This window comes from Thalassophryne amazonica, chromosome 4, assembly GCF_902500255.1.
Source record: "Thalassophryne amazonica chromosome 4, fThaAma1.1, whole genome shotgun sequence".
In the NCBI taxonomy this organism is placed as follows: domain Eukaryota; kingdom Metazoa; phylum Chordata; class Actinopteri; order Batrachoidiformes; family Batrachoididae; genus Thalassophryne; species Thalassophryne amazonica.
Window position 1 is genome coordinate 125,763,861 of NC_047106.1, and position 16,621 is coordinate 125,780,481.

A 16,621-nucleotide genomic window follows, 5' to 3' on the forward strand; every position below is an offset into this window, starting at 1 on the left:
CACATCCACAGCAGCTGCACTGCAGTTTTTCAACACCGTCACACTGACCTATTTCAGTGTCAAGACCACTTATCTTACTAGTAGCCAATCAGAATCAACATCTGTTGGAGGGTGGGGTTTGGTCATCAATGGAGACATTTGAAAAGGTATAGATGGGGCTATCGCATCAATTATCTTTAGGTTGAAAAAGCCTTGCTGGTTTCCATTTAGGATCCAAGGCATTACCATCGCGAGGTGGACACAGCGGTACACGGCGCCAGTGTGTGCAACCAGGACTGACCTGAAGAGGCCTAGGCGGCTGCTGACCAGATGCAACCTCCACACACCCCCAGAGGAGAAACTGAGGTTATATGAATACTATAACTATCACTAATACTGTTACTATAACTATTACTGTAAGTTTGCCACATGCTGTCTCAACAGAAGTGGTCAAATTCTTCTCCTATGTTGTGATATGTTGCTTATACTAATTTTAACATGGAATTCCCCACATGAGCTCACACATAGTAAATCTTTTTCTTTAGGCTTACCCATGTGATTAGGAATCCCCAGTACCCACAAATCCAAGGCGACATGACCAGAGCAGTCTTACTTCTCTGACTTTGGCACTGATTTTTCTCACTTTTTTTATAACCTTACTCAAAATGTACTTGGAGCAGATCTTGTGTTGTCACACAAAGCTTGATTCATAACCTTCTCATTTCACCACCTCTAACTCCTCCTCCTGATTTTTTCCCCCCTTAGATCCAACATCACCAAGTCAGGCATCATTCCAAGCTGTGCTACCAGTGACTAAATCTGTTGCTTTCACTGTCACTTTTTTTATTAATGTTATCTGCACACTCTGTCATGCATGCACTTATTTTCATCATCTCTTATTCACAATCACCACTGCAAAGGATCAATTACACATGAACTCTCCTGCTTTTAGGACATCTACTCCCTGCAGCTTCAAAGATGGTTGTTCCAATTTTTGTAAATGTACAAGTACTCTCTCCTGCTGATTTTCATTCATCTGTTATGTAACACAGCATTACAAGTCCAACTCCATGTACTCTGTGCTATCACTTGTCAGTGCAGTATCATCTGCATACAGCGTCAACCATGGTGGCTCGGTTCTCACTTCTTCTGTTGGTCCATCAGTATAGCAAACATCGCTGATACAAAATTCACTTCTACTTTGAATAATTTATTAAAACAGTTTAAAAGACACCATGTGCAGAAGAAAGAAGTCAAAATTGTGACTGCCCTCCTCTGTCATTTGGCAGAAGAAAGGGATCATCATGATACTGGAAGGCTGCCAACCACTTGACAAATGTTCACAGTTGATCTCTAGGACAAGGGCCTAGTCCTTTTTAATGCCAATTTTGGATTATGTATTCCTCTTTGGTCAACAGCCCTATAAGTCCCACTGACAGAGCGCTCTGTTAAAGACAGATGATGCCACATTTCTATCTGTGCCTGTATTGGCTGTTTCATTACATATCCCATTTATGGAATAAGAAGGTCATTTAAATTTTCCTTCATTCCTGTTGGCGTTCAAGGAATTGCAGGTTGGCTCAGTCAATAAATGCCTGAGGCATCAATGTTTCTGATTAAATGAAGAAGCAGGTTATTTTAAAAAACACTGCATTTTTGAATATTACCTTTGGCATAAGTTTAAATACTTTTTAAAGCCACAGACAGGGTTTACATTTTTTTTTCCCTACATTTGTTGTATATGTGAGAAACTAATTAACTGAGTTTCACAAGACTTGGTGAAAACATTGGGCCTGGCCAGGAACACATGGCATTGCATTGGGTGTCATTACTCATTCACCGGCCACTTTATAAGGTACGCCTGTTCAATTGCTTGTTAACACAAACTGTTAATCAGCCAATCTCATGGCAGCAAATCAATGCATTTAGGCATCTAGATGTGGTGAAGACGGCTTGCTGACGTTCAAACCGAGCATCAGAATGGGCAAGAAAGGAGATTTAAATGACTAAACATGGCATGATTGCTGGTGCCAGACAGGCTTGTCAGAGTATTTCAAAAACTTCTGATCTTCTGGGATTTTCATGCACAACCATCTCTAGGGCTAACAGAGAATGGTCTGAAAAAGAGAACATATCCAATGAGTGGCAATTGTGTGGACGAAAACACCTTGTTGATGAGGGGAATGGGCAGATGCCATCATGTTAATATGGACCAACACCTGTGAAGAATGTTTCCAACACCTTGTTGAATCTAAGCCACGAACAATTAAGGCAGTTCCGAAGGCAAAAGGGGTTCCAACCTAGCACTAGCAAGGTGTACCTAATAAAGTGACCGGTGAGTGTATTTTAAAGGAGCAGAAAATGTTTAAAATTATATTTAACATGGCAAATATTGATGACTGTCTTTCGGGTTTAATTAATTAGCTTATTGCACTGAGAGAGCAAGCACACATAATGTCATACATCTGCAGATGCTGCATAAATAAGAACACGGGGACAATACTGGAACATGAGAAGAATGAATGAAGTGGTAGAGAAAGAAAAGAAACAGAAAATAATACTTAAGTGGGTATTGGGTGTCAAAATGTCTCACCAGTATCGTCTGCTGGGCAGGTTTCACTGTTTCCGAGCAGACAGCAGGAATGCTGGGAGAGTAAGGACTCCTTGTGCTCAAACAGCTGCTGGTTTCCTGCCTCAGCCTCAGGCTCACCAGAGTGCGTCCTTCTGATAGAGCCGTGGCACTGTGGAGAAACCTGGCCCAGTGGCATCATCTCCAGCCCATCCTGCTGGCACGCAGCCATGCGATGCATTAGGGGCAGAGTACCACTGGAAAAAGTGCCATTGGTCTTGTTGAAACATCTGCACAGGGACAGAGGACGACAGAAACAAAAAATAGGACATACTGTTTTAGAAGGCGCCTGTGCACTGCTGAGTGCTTCACACTCTTTCTGCATAGCTACGGGTTTTCCAGCAGACGCAGAACACATTAAAACTCCCAACAAACCATAAAACAATGACTCTTCTGACAAATAAATCCGACTGAAGGTCTGCTCTCGCCGGCTGTGAGTGATTGTGCAAAAAACAAACAATTCCACACAGTGTTTCACCCAATTTCCCTGAACTCAACTTCCCTCTATTGGTGCATGATTGGACTGTGACCCCGCCCACTCTTTCCCAGCAGCCAGAGGTAAATAAACACAGGGCTCATTACTGTGCTGGCTGGGTACATACAGGGTAAACTGTGATGCCGGGGACACTTGGGTGCACAAACAGAGGACTATTTCACAGAGGCGGAATTAAGAAATCCAGGATAACACAAAAAGCCAGGTTTAAGCTATTCAGTGGATTCTGGCTTCACGTGTTTGACATGGGCTGGGCCAGGTCGAGGAGGTGCAAATAGGTGAAGCCAGGTGCAAGTAAGTCAGATAAAAGCACCTTTATTCTTTTGTTCAACAGACCACGACTTTGACCACAGATCTTGGAATGTTGAAATGGAGAAGGCGTGCAACACCTACTAATGGAAGGTGATGAGGACACCATGTTATATGTTGCCCTTATCACCGACTTTGCAACTTTATCAGCCATTCCTAATCATCTTGACTGCAATAGTATACTGAACAACACAAGAAACGCAAGTTTTCCTACAAACAGTACGGTGAAGCCTAATTGTCTTTTTGAGTCGAGCACAGAGATGCAGATCATAAATACTGAGTTTTAAGTCACGGAACATGCCTTTGCACACAAACACAAGCACGTGGACAGAATTACGGAGGTGTGGCACATTTTGTGCAATGGTAACGGTTGGAGTGGTGATTTTGTTGGGGTATGAAGGGCCTATAAAAGTAAATGATAAAATTTGAGATTTGTTGCATTTTTGCCATGCCACACCTCACTGAAACGTGCCATTGGCAGGACAAGTCATGTCCACACATGGTGAGAGTTGTGACTGATTTCCTCACATGGGAAGATTTTGCCACACTTCCCTCCCAGCATTCTCACTGGGTATGTCACCCTGGAACATTTATGGGATAATTTCAATCGTCTTGTTCCGCACGCATCCTTATACCAAACACTGTTGTTCAACTCCACAATGCCTTGAAGGAGAAATGATCATGCCTCAAAAGGAAATTTACCATGTAGTGGGTTCTGTGTGTAGAAAACTAGTTGCATTAATTGTAACACATAGTGGTCACATCCACTATTGACTGATCTGACCCAGAACGTTACCTTTCTGGTTATCAGATTGATAAAGTCAAGCACACCTTCATTTTTACAGAAATTTTTACTCTTAAAGCAGTATCTTTACACACTTATATTCACTTATATTCTATTTTTCACATACAGTAATCTGTTCCCATAAGTATTTATGCACCCACCAGAAAGCACTGCAACATACTTTAGTCACCTTTCTTTAATGTCAATATTTTTCTTTACTACTGTACGACACTTGCTGCTGCAACAAGTGATTTTTCCCGCTGTGGGATCAATAAAGTTTATCTTATCTTATTAAAACATACTTGCATTTCTTTTGATATCATACCAACTTCATTTATAAAGCTCTTTAACACAACCACTGCTGACATTTAAATAAATGAATAAAAAGTACAATAAAATAAAACTACAGTAAGCCAAGGAGAAAAAATAGGTTTTGAAACAAACTTTAAAAATGGGCAGTGAAGGGGCCTCTCTCACAGACAAGGGCATGCTGTTCCATTAATTCGGAGCAGCAGTAGAGAAGGCCCTGTCCCCTCTGAGCTTCCTTTTGGATCTCGGTACTTCTGGTACAGCTGGTCAGATGACCTGATGAAGCTCAGAGAGGTAAGGTGGGACATTACTGTGAAGAGATTTAAAAATGAATATAAGAATTTTAAAATGGACCCTAAAACATACAGGGAGCCAATGAAGTGAGGCCAATACAGGAGTTATATTATGATCTTGCTTTCTAGTTCCTGTCAAAAGTCATGCAGTGGCATTTTGAACCAATTTCAGACGCAAAAGTAACAACTGATTGACTCCCACATAAAGTGAATTACAATAATCCAGCCGACATTAAAGAAAAGCATGGATCACTGTCTCAAAGTGCTGCCTTGTCATGTTCAGTATATATTCAGCAAATCTCTAATACTACATTATACATTCATACTATTTATATCTACTCTTCATGACTTTTAGGTGGCTATTTTAGAATTTAGTGCTGACAAGTTATTTTATTTTGCAACATGAATTAGGCTTTACCCAACTTTTTTATAGGATTGTCATTAGGTCTGTCACAATAATCAATATATTGACTTATTCGATATACAGTCCCCTCCAAAGGTATTGGAACACCAAGGCCAATTCCTTTTGTTCACTGAAGATATTTAGGTTTAAGATCAAAAGATGAATATATGAGAGATTTTATTTCCTGCTATTTACATTTAGATGTGTTAAAGAACTCAGGACATATCACCATTTGTATTAGACAACAACATTTTTGGTGAGCAAAAGTAAAGGAAAAAAATAATCTTAAATTAAATGTTTTATATTTGGTGGCATAACCCTTGCTTGCAATAACTGCCTCAAGCCTGCGACCCATGGACATCATCAACTGCTGCATTAATTTGTGACGCTATTCCAGGTTTTTACTGCAGCTTCTTTCAGTTCTTGTTTGTTTTGGGGGGGTTTCTCCCTTCAGTCTCCTCTTCAGGAGGTGAAATGCATGCTCTATTGGGTTAAGGTCAGGTGACTGACTTGGCCAGTCTAAAATCTTCCACTTTTTTCAACTGATGAAGTCCTTTGTTTTGTTGTCAGTGTGATTTGGGCCTGCTGCGGCAGCAAGCTGAAGGCAGCTGACACGAATAGACTCAACAAGCTCATCAGGAAAGATGGCTCTGTCTTGGGGTTGAGCTGGAGTCTGTGGTGGAGGTGCCAGAGACGAGGATGCTGAGGAAACTGCTCAGCATCCTGGACAACACCTCCCACCCCCTGCATGCCACACTGACATCCTGTCAGAGCATCTACAGCCATAGACTGAGACCACTGAGGTGCACCACAGAATGCCACAGGAGGTCTTTCTTACCTATGACAATCAGACTGTATAATTCCTCCCCCTTCCGTAGGATGAATACATAATGAACAGAGTTATTCAGAGTTTTCTGCAATATTGTCAAACATCTTGTGCAAACGTCTTCCACATAAATTTGTTATACTTACTGTAAAAAAAATTGTTCACTGTTTGCTGTTTCTACACTCTGGCAAAATAATTTCCTTCGGGGTAAATAAAGCTGATCTTATCTTATTGTCGTGCTGCATGATAGACTTCCTCCTGATGACTTTAGATGCATTTCTCTGACAATGGGCAAAATGTTTCTGTACACTTCTGAATTAATTATTCTGCTACCATCATCAGTTATGCCTGTTCCAGAAGCAGCCATGCAATCCCAAGCCATGACATTACCTCCACCATGCTTCACAGATGAGCTTGTATGCTTCGGATCATAAGCCGTTCCTTTCTTTCTCCAAACTTTAGCCTTTCCATCACTTTGGTAGAGATTAATCTTGGTCTTATCAGTCATAAGATTGTGTTCTAGAACTTTTCTGGTTCATCTCTGTAATTCTTTGCAAATTCTAATCTGGCCTTCCAATTCTTACTGCTGATGAGTGGTTTGCATCTTGTGGTGGCCTCTATATTTCTGCTCTCGGAGTCTTCTTGAAAAGTGGATCATGATACCTTCACCCCTGCACTGTGGAGGTTGTTGATGATGTCACTTACTGATGTTTTTGGGGGTTTCTTCACAGCTCTCACAATATTTCTGTCATCAACTGCTGTCGTTTTCCTTGGCCGACCTGTTTGATTTCTGTTGCTCAGTACACCAGTAGTTTCTTAATTTTTCAGGACATTCCAAATTGTTGAGCTGGTGATTGATTTTCCTTCTTTTCTCAGCTTCAAAATGGCTTGCTTTTCTTCTATAGACAGCTCTCTGGTCTTCATGTTGGCTTGTCCTCTTTAACAAAAAATGCAGTCTTTATAGGTTAAACCCAAGGCTAAAATCTACATGCAGAGCTATTTAATGTTTGAAAAGTCAACCTCAGAGGCAACACCTGAAAAATGGGTGGGTTTAAACAAAAGGTGGAATGTCCTGAGATGTTTAACACATCTAGATGTAAATACCAGGAAATAAAAGCTTAAATTCTGAACTCTTGTCTCATATTCATCTTTTGATCTTAAACCCAAATGTCTGCACTGAACAACAAAAACAAAGGAATTGGCCTTGGTGTTCCAATACTTTTGGAGGGGGATGTATATCGAATGATAAGTCAATATCTTGATTATCGTGGCAGACCTAATGACAGTCCCATATAAAAGTTGGGTAAAGTCTAACAAACAGTTGCCTTTGAATGAAGACTGTCCACCTGGACAAATATATATGTTGCTCGCAATTCAAAGTGAGGAAGAAAGCTACTTTTAATTTATAAATCTCCATCCAGCTTAACAATAAAACTTGAGGCTAGATTTATGATTTCTGCAGTAGTTGTCTCGTCATCCAGCATGTCTTCACCACCCCACAGCACACCCCTAACATCCTTCTTGAATTTCAGACAACGGCCATTCTCCTTCAACTTCTACCATCTGATTGTTGGTTCAGTCGTCTCCTTCACCTCTATATTCTTATACAAGGTCTGTTAGAAAAGTAACGTACCTTTTTTGCAAAAACTATATGGATTTGAATCGTGCGCTTGCATCAGCCAAGCTTGAACCTTCGTGCGCATGTGTGAGTTTTTTCATGCCTGTCGGTTGCGTCATTCGCCTGTGGGCAGGCTTGAGTGAGCACTGGTCCTCCCCCCTTGTCGGATTTTCATTGTCAGGAAAATGTCTGAACGACTGGAGCAGCGCTGCATCAAATTTTTTCAGAAACTGTGAGACACAGCCAGGTGGAAACCATTCGGAAAATTCAGATGGCTTTTGGTGAAGATTCTATGGGGATCACACAGATTAAGGAGCATTACAACCAGATTAAAGACGGCCCACAGTGGCTGAGGGCGCGCTGCGCTCCAAGCGGCCATCGACAGGCTGAAACGACCACATAATTTCCAAACTGAAGGCTGTGTTGATCCGGGACATCGTCTGACTACCAGAGAAATTGTGGAAGAAGTGGGCATAGCCATTTGTAGGCACATTCCACTGTTAAAGGAGATTTTGTAATAAAAGACGTGTGGCGGAATTCGCGCGTCGGGACGAAGCCGCAATGGCGGAGAACAAAAGCAAGTCCGTGTTGGAAGTCTCACAGGACATGACTTCCACCATTCAGAAGATTCACACGGCTTTCGGTGGCTTTTTAGTCGAGTGAGTATCCGAGAAATTGTGGAGAGCTGGGCATGTCAACATGTCCCGTGAGACTTCCAACACGGACTTGCTTTTGTTCTCCGCCATTGCGGCTTCGTCCCGACGCGCGAATTCCGCCACACGTCTTTCATTACAAAATCTCCTTTAACAATGGAATGTGCCTAAAAATGGCTATACCCACCTCTTCCGCAATTTCTCTGGGTCACACAACGTCCCGGATCAACACAGCCTTCACTTTGGAAATGATCTGGTTGTTTTCAGCCTGTCGATGGCCACTCAGAGCGCGGCGCGCCCTCAGCCGCTGTGGGCCATCTTTAATCCGGTTGTAATGCTCCTTAATCTGTGTGATCCCCAAAGAATCTTCACTGAAAGCCATCTGAATTTTCCGAATGGTTTCCACCTGGCTGTCTCTCACAGTTTCTGAAACAATTTGATGTAGCGCTGCTCCAATCGTTCAGACATTTTCCTGACAATAAAAATCCGATGAAGAGGCTGGACCACTCCTCCCACACGGCGTGCCCACAGGCGAATGACGCAACCGGCAGGCGTGAAAAAACTCACGCATGCGCACAAAGGTTCAAGCTTGGCTGATGCAAGCGCACATGATTCAAATCCATATGGTTTTTGCAAAAAAAAAAAAAAAGGCACTTTACTTTTCTAACAGACCTCGTAGTCTCCTATTTCTTTCAGGTTACATCTCCTGCAAATGACACAGCCTACCTGTGTGCACCTTGCTCAACTCTTACAGTTCATCCTGCGTTCATTCTTCTTTATGCCACAGGCATTTCAATCCTTACTGCAAAATACATCACCATCTGCCCTATCACATTCATTGTCATCACCTCCTAATCGCCCGTGTTCCCTTCACAAACATTCCTGCTCCAAATCGCCACATTTTCTTCCTTGTGTACTCTTTCCACCACCTCATCTACCTCGCTACAATAATCTGATTTTTCCTCCATTTCATACCCCACATGCTGGAACATATCTGCTTATGACATTCATTGTCACACATTAATTCACAAGGGCTGGAACATGAACCACAGCACCCCAAATTCTGGCAATAACCTACATAAGGGCACAAACTTCAGCCTCTTCCAAGTCCACAAAATACATATAGAACATAAAAAAAGTTGTTCATTGTTACCTGTTGTTGTTGCAAAGGTTTTGACAGCTCATACAATCAGAAGATTCTGTTTGGGGCACAGCTGTGTACATGCCTCCACCCTATGAGGGGAACACAAACATTAAATTTAGCCAAACTAAACTGAAAAAAAAATACCACATCCTGCTCATTAATACTGGCACAGTAATTATGAGAGAGGCACTTGGTTTCCAGGTTTGGAGTGATCCAGTGTTAGTGTGTGGACTCTGGCCTAAGGACTGCCACACTCACGTTATGGTGGTGGTGAGGATGTGAGTGCTCACAGTCCCGGGTGCTGTGGGATAGCGTGCCATCAAGGCTGTGTGTGTGGCCAGGTGACAGCAGACTGCCGGACCCATTGAGCAGTGCCAAGCCATTGGGGACTTTGTGGTGCAGGTGATGGCACCCTTGGGGAGATATAGGACTACTGTGTCCATAGCTCCCGTGGACGCCCCCATTAATGTGGCTGGTGCCAGACAGTGTGGTGTACTCAAGAACATGGCCATTCATCTCTGGTGGCTGGTACAGGTAGCCAGGAGGATCGTACTCTAGAGGAGATCAAGACATGAAATGCAGACAATGGTTATAAGGAAAGCCATTATTTTGATGTATATGTTATTTATGTAGGTTTGAAGCCTCCTGAATGCAATAAATGCTGATCTTTATTCAATGGTTTGGGCATCATTATAGTAGAGCTCACACTGCACATTAAATGATACTATTTGGTAAACCATATGCAGGACCACATATGGGTGGCATGCTGGCCAAGTGGTCAGTGTTTAAGACCGTCTGTGCCCATTCTCTATCTAATGCAGAGTTGTGTCAAGAAGGGCATCTGGTGTCAAACCTGTGCTAAAATCAATAAACAGGTCCATATCAACCTTGCTGTTGCAACTCCGTGCCTAGAGGGAGACACCAAAATTACTTATGACTAAACAGACCCTTAGGTATTTTTGTTATATTTAATATTGATACATGATTGGTAGGTAATATAAAAACTGATGTACAATGTTAAGTATACGTATATTTGATCATGACACATAATGAGGCTTGTGTCCGACTCCTGTAATGGAGGGGTGATCGATAAAGGATTAGTCCATCTTCCCTCTAAATTTTCAAGATTATATCTGATTGAAGCAATAGAGTTTTACTACTTATTTTATCTTTTATTTATTATTGTTTTATCTATATATAGAACTGCAGTTTGCATATTTTTTTCAGGCCAGCTGCAAAAAAATTTTGTTCTGATGTTCACAATATGGGTATAATCTGAATGACAATAAAGAAAGTCTAAATCTAAATCAAGGAATACTTACACCAGGCTTAATTTGGTATATGGTTGCAGTTAATTTAAAGCTGGATAGAAAAAACATGTAAACCTTTAAACTCTTTAAATATGCCTGATATTTACAATGAATGTTTTTTTTTTAATTCTGTATCCAGGAAGCACCGAACAGCAGTCTGTCAAGTGCAATCAGTTAACGCAAAGGTTTTAAACTTGCAAAATACAGATGCAATCAGCACATCTAAAGAATTTTCCTTTGACCTTAATAAATCATGCTATGTGTGCAAACCCCACCTATTTGCATGTTCCCTCCCAGAATTTTGTGCACTTGGGTAAACAAACCCCAAATCCAATATTTATAAAGCCAAACACACTAAATAGACTATACATACTAGTCTGCGCATTTAACAGACACAATCCTCATTGCGCACTGTCTGTAACTCAGCATGCAGATGTAATTGTGAGCGCAGTGGTGTTTGCACAAATTTTCACACACGCAAACCTTCAGTAAATTAGGCCCTAAATGTAATTAATGTAAAAAAAAAAAAAGTAAAAATAATTAGACATTTAAAAAAAGATTATACTAATCCAATCCACTTTATTTATATAGCACATTTAACAACAAAGACGTTCCAAAGTGCTGAACATAGAATCACGATAGATAAAACCCCAATAGTCAAGAAATACATTTAAAATAAGAAAATTAACAATAAAAATAAGTAGAATATGCAAGATAAATAAATAAATAAATAAATACAGCATACAAAAGATAAAACCAATAAAATCTACCTAAATAAAAACAAAAACAATAAAACAGAGGACAACACAACTCACGCAGTGTTAAAAACCAGAGAATAAAAGTGGGTCTTCAGACGAGACTTAAAACACTCCACTTCTGGGGGCTGTTTGGACATGGAGGAGCAGAGCGTTCCAAAGTCTGGGGCCAGCCACAGAGAAAGCCCTGTCCCCCCGGTTTTAAGTCTTGTCTTAGCTACCACGAGCTGGAAATGGCGCTCAGACCTCAGAGCACGTGCCGGAGAGTAAATTTGTAGGAGGTCAGTGATGTATTGAGGGGCCATTCCATTCAAAGCTTTAAAAACAAACAATAAAATGTTAAAATCAATTGTAAAATTAATAGGAAGACAGTGCAAAGATGCAAGAATTGGGGTTATGTGATAACGCTTCCAGGCCCCTGTTAAAAGTCGCGCTGCAGCGTTCTGGACTAACTGCAAACGGGAAAGAGCCTGTTGGCCGATGCCACAATAAAGTGCGTTACAGTAGTCCAGACGACTTGAAATAAAAGAGTGCACAACTTGTTCAAAAAGGTTAAAAGATAAAAACGGTTTTAGCTTTGATAAAAGACAAAGATGATAAAAGCACAATTTGAAGTAAGAACACTAAATGTCCTGGATGCTAAAATTCCACACGATTACAATGAAACTGAAGGTCACAATCTTCTGTATAAGGTTTGTCAAATCAGTAACGTAGCAGTTGCGCTGCACTTCTGACAGCAAATAAAAACTAAAATATCTGAGTTAGAAAAAAAACAGTTACATTATCTGCGATGACTGACAGATTATTCATGATACAACAATTTCAGGTGTCCACAAGTTGATTGTAACATCTACCAAAATGAACTGAACTCAAAGGGACCCTGGAAAAAACATAAAAGTGCTTATTACTTGTCATTTTTTGGTTTTATGGTTTAGAAAATTATTACAAGTAATGTGTATAACACTTGTACTGTGTAGTCAAACATCAATTTCACCTGAACAGTCCTTCAAGGTAAAATAGCAATAAAGGAACCTCCAGTCCATGTTTTATAAGCTCAGTCTGATTTACATAAGCACCATGAAATGTAAAAAGCTGCACACAATTGCAGCAAACTGCCTTTATTACTTTATGACACGTAAAATGGTGTTGACTCATTGCGACTTTGTGGTGTTGGAAACTGATTTTGGAAGAAAGCCTTGTAAAACTTGGCATGGACTCAACATAACATTTTGGCTGGTGCTTTACAAATGAATTACCCAAAATGCCTCAGTCTAAGCAACAACCGTATCTGTTTGTAGCATAGCAACAATTTGGCCTTCATATGATTTTAACTTGTCTGTAAACTCACTCTGCATGTTGTTCTGTTGGCGATTCCTCCACAGACACATGGCAATAAATGCCAGCAGGATGAGCACCATCACTCCTAAAACGCAACCCACAATCAAGTACAGCAGTCCTCCAGGAGGGCTGAGTGGCTCCTGGGGTTGGGGGCCCGGCGGGGTGATGGGGTGCTGGCTGGGGACCCCGGGGGACTGACGTGCTACAACAGAGAAGAAAGAGGCTTTGTAGCTAGCAGCAAAGACAAATAATACAGTGCGCCGCATTGTTGTCGCTCCTATAAAGCGAGTTACATTTAAGTTGTGTAATTATGCCGATCACACCCATTATTACAGTTAAAGGCTTTACAGCAACAAGCCTGGACGTCTGGTAAAATACAGGCTTGGTGAAAGCATGACTCACTTCCTGTGTAGTTTGGGAGTCGTACCTTTGGTCTCACAGATCATGACGTTGCTGTATTCACTCTCTCCCCCATCGTTGAAGCACTGCATTTTGATGTCATAAGAAGTCTCGGGCTGGAGGTGACCAATCATGTGCCACTGTTTTACACCTGGAGGAGGGGAAATGACCACAAAGGCAACAAAAAAGTGTTATTCAGAATCCACACTTAGAATCAATATTTGCCTCCCTTCTCTTTTTTTCCACACTTTAATGGAGGCCATGTTCTTTTACACTTCATCCCCTCGCCCACACTTCCCGTTCTCTCTTTCTCTCTCTGTCTCACTTTGGTCCGTTCAGACACTTGCTAACACTAGACGACCTCCATATATGGCAACTTCATGCTTGTTCTGGCTTGTCTCCAGTGATCCCACTCCGCACAGAGTACAAAAACCTGTGAGTTTGTGGACACACAACTGCGCCACCACACATAATCGCGCTACGTGCACTGTCATGACACGAGATGACAAACGTTAGCATGGAGAGGCTACATTTCTTGCAAATGAGGCTGAATAAGCTGCCGTTCACATCATGTTCTGTTTGATAAGAACTACAATGAATCACTGCATGTTTGCAGTCTTTGCCCAAAAGTATAGTTTAGGTTGTGATAAAGAATCCTGCATTGATGAATCAAAATTCTCTGGATATTACCTGAAAAGGCATGGAGACCCCCCCCCAACCCTGATGTATTTTGAAATGCATCACTTTGAGTATGTTCTCTCTACTGATGCCCCACTGCAGCTCTTCTATAACTGCATACTGCACAAGCTGAGAATTAGCATTAGTATTAGCAAGTCTTTTTGGGTTGTTCTCCCACTTGGGGTCGCCACAGTAGATCCAAGGTAAATCTGCATGTTAATTTGGCATAAGTTTTACACAGGATGCCCTTCCTGACGCACGTCCACATTACATGCATAATGGACAGGCATGGTCTTGAACAGGGAGCCTTCCAAAACAGAAACAAGCACACTAACCACTTGGCAACCATCCCTGCCCAAGTTAAATCATAAATTAATGTGTATTTATTTACTATTACTGATATACGTCAGTGTCGTCGTCGGATGTCGTCACAATCCATTCTGTGTGCTAGCTAGTACTGTTGTGGAAGGTTGTTGTGACCACCATCGGAAAGTCATTGAAATGACCGAAGCAAGTCTGGCGGTTAAAATGTTAATTGGAACATTGTTGTCGAGGTCCAGTCGCTTGTTGTGTGGCTGTTAAAATCTGCGGCTGTAGTGTGGCTGGTGTACTGCGGTCGTTGCTTGATTGGGGCGCTGCTACTAGCAATGATGCTGTTAGCAAGCGTCAAACATCTCAGGAGCTGTTGGATCCGTCGTTTTGCTGTTGCTGGATATCATCGTTGGCGTTTATCAGCTGCCATCAGATCCAGGGGGCCGCTGTCGCTTTGGCCGGGAGATTTGCAGTGGTCATTTGCTGTTGGTCTGCTTCAAGGAGGTGTTCATATCGTGTAGGCCGGGTTTAGCGGCCTACCAAATCCTCGATTGTGGCTTGTTGATTTTCTTGCTGTCGGTGTTGGAGGTTCATCTTCAGGATCATCAGCTATGGCTCCAAAAAAAGGTACTTTGTTCTTGGAAGAAGAACTTGAGGACATTAGGAAAATGTTAAATGAAATGTCAGCGCAAATGAAGCCCATTAAAGAAGTAACTGACCAATTAAAGATTATTTCGCAACAACAGAAGATTTTGGAATTAACCAAACAAGTGTTGGAATTACAAAGGGCTAATGAGGAGAAGGATAGAGTATTGAAATCTATGGAAAATCGAATTGCTGATCTAGAACAGCAGTCTAGGTCAAATGACCTTCTTATCACAGGATTGGATATTAAGCCTCGAAGTTATGCAAGAGCGGTGGCTCCAGGAGAGGAGCCCTCTGAAATGGACAACCTATCTGTAGAGGAACAGGTGATCTCTTTTTTGAAGGACAAAGGTATTGTAATAAATTCTGATGATATTGACAGTAGTTACCTTTTCCCGAGGAGAGGTCAAAATCGACCTAAAGTTACACTATTGAGGCTTAAAAACAGGAAACAGAAGATTGAAATCTTAAAACAAGCTAAGAACTTAAAAGGAACGAATGTATATATAAATGAATATTTGACCAAGAGAAACTCTGACATAGCAAGAAAGGCACGATTGTTAAGAAAACAAAATAAGATACAGGCTACATGGACACTTAATTGTAAAGTTTATATTAAATTAAATGGAACTCCTGAACAAGCTAAAATCTTGTGGATTAAAGATGAGAATGATCTTGATGTGTTTAATTGATGTAAGTGTGATGAAATGCTTAATAATGATATGTATTGGTTGATTGTGATGACGAAATAATCTTAATATAATTTAATGATCACGGTTAATAATCAGGTTACCTCTGTAAAGGAGCTTTGTTTGGAAACATTTGATCATAGTCATTTTGCCTCTCGCCATTGTGAATTTGAATCAGATCCAGATTTTTTCTTTAATGATAATATCGATCGACAATGTAATTATTTTACAGAAGAACAATTTAAGGACTATAAAATTAATGATGGAGATTTTTCAATAATACATTTTAATAGTAGAAGTCTTTCTCGGAATTGTTCAAGAATAAATGATTGTTTAGACACAATTAGCAAAAGTTTTTCAGTGATCGCTATATCTGAAACCTGGTTAACTAAGGATAATTATGATTTTGTGCAGTTGAATGGCTATCAATTGTTTTCTGTAAATCGATCGAAGAGAAGAGGCTGTGGTGTGGCATTATATGTTAGGTCTAATTATGACTGTGAATTGGTTTATAATATGTCATTTACAATTGATAATATCATGGAATGTGTTACAGTTAAGATCACATCTATAAATTCAAATAATAGGATTGTTAGTTGTATATACAGAGCTCCTGGAGCAAATATTGATAATTTTGAAGAAGTAATTATGAATATGTATAATAAAATCAATAAGAATTATAATTTATTTATCTGCGGTGACTTTAATATTGATTTTTTAAATCCTCATAATCATTCACAAACTATTTCATTTATTAATTCGTTATATTGCATGGGATTATTTCCGACCATCATTCATCCAAGTAGAATAACTTTGAATACTGCAACCCTTATTGATAATATTTTAACTAATGTTATAACTTGTAATCTTAATGCGGGAATATTGTTAAATGATATTAGTGATCATCTGCCTGTATTTACTGTCCTTGCATCTCAAGATCGAGTGCTCCAAAAGGATTGCAATAGAAGGAGTAGGAATGTAACACCAAGGACTGTTGATAATTTTAGGGAGGATTTATTATGTCAGAATTGGAATAATGTTTATGTTGAGGATGT

At 40.6% G+C, this 16,621-nt stretch overlaps 1 protein-coding gene across 1 annotated transcript in view; it reads right to left on the bottom strand.

The window, feature by feature from the left end:
- The window catches only part of cdon (cell adhesion associated, oncogene regulated), a 110,056-nt gene that overhangs the window by 2,099 nt on the left and 91,336 nt on the right, over positions 1-16,621 (bottom strand). Inside the window, exons 14-18 of the mRNA XM_034168494.1 lie at positions 13,271-13,393; positions 12,854-13,045; positions 9,699-9,994; positions 9,450-9,529; positions 2,573-2,838 (exon numbers count right to left, since the gene is read on the bottom strand). Coding sequence (XP_034024385.1) covers positions 2,573-2,838; positions 9,450-9,529; positions 9,699-9,994; positions 12,854-13,045; positions 13,271-13,393 — 957 coding nt within the window. The remainder of the gene's footprint in view (positions 1-2,572; positions 2,839-9,449; positions 9,530-9,698; positions 9,995-12,853; positions 13,046-13,270; positions 13,394-16,621) is intronic.